At 41.2% G+C, this 8,061-nt stretch overlaps 1 protein-coding gene across 1 annotated transcript; it reads right to left on the bottom strand.

Moving 5' to 3' along the window:
* Nucleotides 1-634: 634 nt before the first annotated feature.
* Nucleotides 635-7,691, bottom strand: npy2rl (neuropeptide Y receptor Y2, like). Its single transcript, XM_039750289.1, has 2 exons — nt 7,085-7,691; nt 635-2,345 (listed from the first exon to the last, which is right to left on the bottom strand). Exon 2 carries the CDS (start codon nt 2,333-2,335, stop codon nt 1,169-1,171), a length of 1,167 nt encoding a protein of 388 aa, XP_039606223.1. The 5' UTR covers nt 2,336-2,345; nt 7,085-7,691; the 3' UTR covers nt 635-1,168.
* Between the last annotated feature and the right edge of the window lie 370 nt (nt 7,692-8,061).

Below are 8,061 nucleotides of genomic sequence, written 5' to 3'. Positions count from 1 at the left end.
AGTCTACGTGACCATCATCATCATCAAGCCCTTCCATGAGAATCCTAAATACAAAGAGGACTGTTTCATTTATGTTAGGTAGAATGCCCAGAGGGGACTGGGCGGTCTCATGGTCTGGAATGCCTACAGATTTTATTTTTCTCCAGCCGTCCTGGAGTTTTTTGTTTTTCTGTCCCCCCTGGCCATTGGACCTTACTCTTATTCTATGTTAATTAATGTTGATTTATTTTGTTTTCTTATTGTGTCTTTTATTTTTCTATTCTTTATTATGTAAAGCACTTTGAGCTACTGTTTGTATGAAAATGTACTATAGAAATAAATGTTGTTGTAATTGTTGTTGTTCATATTAAGCAATTGGGTTGAAAGAAAACCCTGTAGCCACTGTGGCCCTCCAGGACCGTGATTGATGACCCCTGGTGTAGCTGATACGCCTAAAGCAGCATTCGCCTGGCAGGACCACCACTTATGATGACAAAAGGTGCAAACCATATGGGGTCACACTGCGACTGCCACTGCCGCCCACCGTGCATTCCTGCTGGCCATCGAGGTGCCCCCACGCAGTCACTGCCTCCAGAGATGCCAAACATGCGCCAACAGCGGCCACAGCACATAGCAACAGACGTTTTATGTCGATGTATGTGTGAAACCATTGCTTGGTGTGCTTTTCAGAAAACTGAGTTTTTTGGAAAAAATATTCAGTCCTCAGAGAGTTCAAGTTATTTATACAGTAAAGGAAAAAATATAGCAAAAAAAATAACACGTAATTGTAATTACATAAACATTTATGCTTACACATGACACATGAAAGCATGTAATAAAAGTGCATTTATCTCGATTTCTTCATTAAATAATACGCATTACTTGATCAATTACTAAATAGCTCACTAAGAATTACAGGCAAGTGTTACTGCGTTGGTGAGGGACATAACACAGACACAAATGCAACGTGACATGCAGACAGAGATCCGCGTAATAATATTTAGAAGGCTGATGGTATGTGGACCTGCAACAGTTTAGGCTGATTAAACAGCTTTCCGTGAGCATAAATAAATGGCTCTGTTTTGAATGAGTTTGACGGTTATAGATGAGCTTGTTGTTTTTTGTTCTAATTTTATCTCATCAAGAAGAGAAACAGCCCCTTTGTTATTGTGTGCTCTTCAAAACGGCTTCAAACATTGGTTGGGTGCATACGAGTTGTGTCTGTTACACTCGCATTTGCATTTGCATTTGCAATGTCTTCTGCCTCCAGGGCTTTTTTTGTCCTAAACTTCACCAAGGCTTCTGGGTGGATGGAGTCAAGTCTCTGCTCACACTTGAACACAGTAATAAATGCATTTCTGTAGTTTTTGTTCATCCACCCGTAAAGTAAAGGGTTGGCAAATGTAGAACACATAGCAATTACATGAAATATTGTAAATAACAGCTTAAAATCCTTCATGTCCAAAACATAATCAATATCAGAAGCAAGCTGAAAAGCGTGAAATGGTAACCAGCTCACGGCAAAAACCACCACCACAGTCACTAACATTTTGGTTGTTTTACGTCGTCTGTGGTCTCTGTCGTTTCCTCCCCCTGGGCTTACATGATTCTTCAGTTTGCTCCAGATTCGGATGTAGGCACAGGAGATGATGACAAGAGGCAAAACATACTGGAGTATGAGCATAGAAATGCTATATACAGTGCCATCTCGGTTGCTGCCAGGCCATTTTTCTCTACATACATAAAGAGATTTTTCTGGAAAGATATTAAATGTTTCATACTCTCTAAAAATCGCCAATGGACTTGCCAATATCGCACTGATCATCCACGTGAAGCCAATGATTATAAAGCTAGTTTCCTTGGACATTTTGCTTTCCAGGTGGTAGACAATGCATCGGTGTCTATGTAAGGCAATGACAGTTAAGGTCACTGTGGAAACATTCACTGCTAAGCCTTGGGCATATGGCACCATGAAGCACAACACCTTTCCAAATTTCCACTCATCTAGTAATGTGTATATAAGAGTGAAAGGCAAACACAAAGTATTTACCAACAGATCGGCCACAGCAAGGTTTGCAATGAAAAAATTAGTGACGGTACGCAGTGTCTTGAACTTAAAAACAACGTAGATGACAAGGGAGTTGCCAATAACCCCCAGAAGAATGATGCTGCTGTAAGCCGCTATGAGAATGACTTGCACAACCACCAGCTTTGTGCTGTCTTCGAGGTCCGGAGGCAGGTGGTCAAACTGTGGAGGCGTAGCAACTGTGCAACACAAACTTGATTCATAGCGCTCCTCCTGTGTCCGATTTACTTGACCCTCTGGGTCCATGGGTCTCATTACAGGGGCAGCCATAAAGGAGGCTCTGCAGACACAATGAATATCATTACTACAGCATTTTCAAGCTTATCATTACGTACTAGTAATAGTAAACTTCATTTTATATCATCTCAAAAAATGCAAATAACATTTATCAGTGTGCTTTGGGATTTGACTCGTTTTTATGTTATCGCATCCTATTAAAAAAAAATCCAACAATTTCAATTGCATAGAATATCTAAATCACCTTTGAACAAAAATGTAATGAAGTCATCAGAAATAAACATTTGTTTATCAGTCAAAAAACATTTATTATACCTTTGCATATTAAGAACGCTAACAAAAACAATTAGGGTAGACATTGAAAGGTGCAGATAATAACATATCACAGCAAACCCATCAGAATGATTGAGGAAATCAAGGGTACGAAGTGAAACCATTTCATCAGAGAAAGGGAAAAACTGGTTGAAAAAATAAACTATAACTCAAGAAAGCAATAAAGCAAATCAAATATCCAGATTCACAGGGTGGCACAGCCAACTTATTTTCCTGCATTTCATTAGAGATGGGGTGCTTGTATGCGTTGTTTTCTCGCACAATTGGGCTATTTTTAATTGTCGTCTGGGGGGAAAAAGTGGGCATTTGTGGGTTTTTGGGCTACTTTTTTTAGAGACAGTGTGATATTTTGTACTATTTATCAACATCACCCGGACACACATTTTTACTATATTTTGCATCCATCTGGCACCCCCTCCACTGCTATTTCCACTTGTATTTGTTCTTTATCAATGTAAAATCTCCACTGTTTTGTGCGACTGTAAATACCCATACTATCACACTGAAATACATCTGACGGGACACCCCCCCCCAATCTTTGATGGTATGTACCTATCCCTCTTACTCTGACATGCCACCCTGCTCTCCTGGGTGTCGTTTTGTCTATTTCAGGTATTGGGCTATTTCTTGGGCAAATTTGCTATTTTCAAGCTATCCTTGGGCTACATTTTTTAAGGACCTGGCAACTTAGTCCAAGCTGATCCTTCTCTTTTGACAGTCTTCACCCACAAAATTGTTTTAGAAATCAATGCCTTCAGGCGTTAAGAGAAAATATGCTGGCAGTGGAGAAAAAAAAGATTCTGTTACTACGATACAAAATAAAAGATTAACCCGGCACTAACCTTAACCTCTTTCAAAAATGACCAATATTTAACAAATGCATTTTCATGTGGCGCACTGCCCGGGGTTTGCGTCCTGCTTTGCACCCTGTGTTGGCTAGGATTGGCTCCAGCAGACCCCCGTGACCCTGTAGTTAGGATATAGCGGGTTGGATAATGGATGGATGGATGGATTTTCATGTGAGTAAAAGAATGGTATGCTTTTATTGTTTCACTTGTATCAAATTAATAAAATGTAATCTTCACACATACTTTTATTTTCTAATGCACCGTCATGCAATATATTATGGAAATCCTTAAAGGTGTTGATTCCTTAAGCCACTTTCACTTTGGAAACCTTTAACCATACACTGAATAGGTGTTTTATTCATGGAGGCAATCTGTCTTCTTCTAACACTCCACGGACATGCTGCTGAGCAGTATGGTGATATTAAATCAGTTGGTGTGAGAGATTCCATCCATCCACCCATCTTCTAAGCCCACTTAATCCTGAGCAGAAAGCAAGCACAGGGCACAAGGTGGGAAAAATCCCTGGACAAGGCATCAGCCCATCACTAGGTGAACACTAGCATTACCAGTCCACCTAACCTTCATGTCTCTGGACTGTGAAAGGACACTGGTGAGCCAAGGGGGAAAACTTGCAAACTCCATGCAAGGAGGACCCAGGGACTTGAACCTTGGCCTCCTCGTTGACAGCCAGCAGTGTTACCACCTGTGTGAGGGAGTCCTTATCTGTAAAAAGACCAGGTATTATCTCCTAGTTTGGATCTTGCTTTGCACCCACTGCCACAGAAACAGGTTAGAAACTTGCACAGCAGAAAGTAGTCAGTCAGTCAGTAATTTTCCAACCTGCTATATCCTAACACAGGGTCACGAGGGGCCACTCAGGGTGCCAGCCCACTGCAGGGCATACACACACACACCAAGCACACACTAGGGTCAATTTAGGATAGCCAAAGCACCTAACTTGCACGTCTGTGGACCGTGAGAGGAAACCGGAGTGCCCGGAGGAAAATCACGCAGACACGGGGAGAACATGCAAACTCCACGCAGGGAGGAGCCGGGAAGTGAACCCAGGTCTCCTAACTGCGAGGCAGCAGCGCTACCCACTGCGCCACCCACAGCAGAAAGTAAGCTAATTAAATGAACAGAGCAGATCCTAGTGTGATGGATGCATGCTATCCACTTCACTGTCACGTTTCATGAATCCAACAACGATACTCAGAAATGGTCCGTTTTAATTTGAATTAAAGTCTATTATTCTCTGTGTCATTTTGTATTAAAAAAATACATCCCATCAAATATTTACATTTTCACTAGCACAGTTCAGAAAATAAATGACAACAATTTGAAAACTGTTTCTTATTAAATGTAACCTAACAAAAGCACACTACTATACTGTCTTAAAAATGACAAGATAGCTTTTAGTAAAAATTGCTAATCATATTAAACTGAAAATTTGAACAGGCTGAACACATGTCCAGGTACATTTGGAACAATGTAGAAATATTTCTTTAAGGGTGACACATTGGTGCAGCCTTTAACACTTCTGTATCACAGCTCCAACAGCCTGTGTTCTACTCCCGGCCAGATCACCCCATAAAAGGAATTCATTTATGAGATTTTCTCCAAGGACTACGGTTTCCTCTCATACCCCATGCATGTTAGGCTAATCGTCATCACTAAACTGGTCCTGTAGACACATGTAGGGGAGTATAAATGTGTCCTTTGATAGACTGGCATCCCATCCTGAGATAGGATGAGACCAGTCATCATGCAGATGGAGGAAGTGGAGGTGGTGCAGAGCTGTAAGTACCTGGGGGTCCAATGAACAGCAAACTGGACTGGTCTGACAATACAATGGAGCTATATATATAATGGAGACTGAGGTCTTTTGATATGTGCAGGAAGCTACTGGAAATGTCGTACCAGTCCATTGCACCCATTACTCTACGTTGAGGTCTCCTGAGGAGGAAACTTCACGTCAGGTGATGAAAATGCCAGAACAAACCTTTCAGAAAAGGCAGCTCCATCACGGGACTGACCCTGGACACTCTTGTAGGCTGTTGTGGAAAACAAGGATGGTTGCAAAACTGGATGCCATCATAAACAATTCTGTCTATCCCCCTCAGGGGGGCGCTTTCTTGGATGTGCTTTTAGCCACTGGCTCAAATATCCCACAGTGGAATAACAAGTGCCTCTGGGGATCTCTTCTGCCTGCTGCCATTAGTCAGTTTAATGTTTTCCTCCTGACTGGCTGTTCTTCTCTCTAGCCAGAAGCCATACAAAGATACTACAGATTCAATCTACTACAGTTACTTTAGTGCAGTATTTATTGTCTTATATGTTTTGTTTTTTTTTTCTATTAAACCAGCCTCCATTTTGGAGACGGTCCCAGTCCCGGATAAATGGGGAGGCTCAGTGTCAGGAAAGGCATCTGGCTGTAAAAATCACACCGAAAACATTACACAACTAGGACTTGAGAAGTCTAGTCAAAAATAAAAACTCCATATAAAAATGGGAAAAACTAAGGAAGAAGAAGAAGATATGCTTTTACTCTACTGTATTATATTGTACTTTGAGTCAGTATCTGCGTATTTAATGTTTTTGGTACAGCATGCATTTCAGTTTCCTCTTGAGGATTAATAAACTATATCTAAATTAATCCAATCTGTTTCACATCAACTGTGCCAGGGTAGACTGCAGCTGTTCCGTTACCCAGCACTAAACTAATCAGCTTAAAAACCTGAGCACTGGTATGAGTATGGACACCCTACTGCCCCATCTATTGTTCATTGCTGTCAGGGAAGGCTTCTGCTCCTTGTGATTCTAAATAGAAAATGAACAAGTATGAGTCAGTTGTGCCAGCCATACCATACAGCGCTGATTCCTGCCTTAAACTGGAGACTACATAGAAGGGCACCATCTAATAGGCTTCTATTGGATTAAGTAGCTTCAGAAAAATCAGTGGTTGGTTGATTAGCTAATAATAATTATAATAATAATAATAATAATAATAATAATAATACTGGCGCCCTGCCTGGGGTTTGCTTCCTGCTTTGCGCCCTGTGTTGGCTGGGATTGGCTCCAGCAGACCCCGTGAACTTGTAGTTAGGATATAGTGGGTTGGATAGTGGATGGATGGATGGATAATAATAATAATAATTTTGCTGATCATGTTTTATTACTAATGTTAGTAATCGTTGTTGAAAGGATTATTACTGTATTATCACAAACTTCATAAGCCATATAATCAAATGTGCTAATTAATAGGGTGTAATTCAGCATCACCTCCCTCACCCTCATATGTGCTAGTTATGCTTTAGCACAAAAAAGCCATCGTCATATAAATTGTAAAGAAGCTGAATTCATATTTTTAGCCCCTGCCATATCTACGATAATAAACTAATTACAACGAGGAAACTCCGTCGAGCAGTTCGATGTCAATGAGGAAGACACAGCAGAAAATAAAGATTTGAGAACTGGTCGTTGGGAAAAAAACGTGACAGCTGCGCTTCAGAATTCCACACTGCATCGGAAACCAATGATTTTTAAAAGAAAAAAAGAAAAGAAAAAGAAATGACCAAAGGGTCCATCGGGCAGTACTTACCACGCTTCTTCACTTGCGCTGTGTTGCTTCCATTTCATCGACTCGCATCCCCAAGGACTTTTTTTTCCTCCTTCTTTTTCCCTTCATACGATTGAAACACCACGTCAGCTACCGGGTCTTGTCTTCGTAGAAGTTCGAAACGTGCGCATCCAGAAGGTTGCAAATCGGTGAAATATCCGTTTGTCTTATTTTAACTTAAGAAGATAATTCTGAGGGCGCAGCGCATCGAGTCACACACCACGACAGTGTCCGGCACGCCTTGTCTTCTGAGCAGGATGCTACTAGATAGCATCAAAAGGGTGCAGCTCGCGTCGCCTGGAGTCCCGAGTCTTCGCCGGATAGCTACGGGGCTCTACTGAGCTAGTGAAGGAAGGAGGTTAATAAAGTTTTTATATGAAAAGAAAACGTTACAAGCTCTTGGAGGGATGTGATGGTACTTAAACGACTCTTTGAAGGAAATCTACAAACACCGTGAGCAGAAAAGAATGTGCGCTTAAGAGATAAGGAGAGCTACAAACACATCTCGTGCACGACAAGCACTCAGCACGGTTGTTACTCAGAGACATCGAGGCGAGCGCTACCTCGTCTTTTATATGGGGACGCGCTGGCTTGGCGGCTCCAGGAGCAGAGAGAGAGAGAGAGAGAGAGAGAGAGAGAGAGAGAGAGAGAGAGAGAGAGAGAGAGAGAGAGCGCAGAGTTTAATCTCAACTATGTGTGCCTGCCTGCCTGCTTGCCTCAGACAAGGGGACAGCCGTGCTGCAAGGGAGTTATTTATTAACCATTTCTGGAAATATAGATAGATAGGAAAGGCACTACTAGATAGATAGATAGATAGATAGATAGATAGATAGATAGATAGATAGATAGATAACGCGAATCACTATATAATAGGTATTTTTTTATTTTTTATGGATAACTTTATTGTTTCATATTCTAAAGGAACCAAAACAATTGGCAAACTATAATTATTTGTATCA

This window comes from Polypterus senegalus, chromosome 4 (genome assembly GCF_016835505.1).
Source record: "Polypterus senegalus isolate Bchr_013 chromosome 4, ASM1683550v1, whole genome shotgun sequence".
Lineage (NCBI taxonomy): Eukaryota > Metazoa > Chordata > Cladistia > Polypteriformes > Polypteridae > Polypterus > Polypterus senegalus.
The sequence above is the reverse complement of the archived record's forward strand: the minus strand, read 5'-3'. Positions and strand labels throughout refer to the sequence as shown.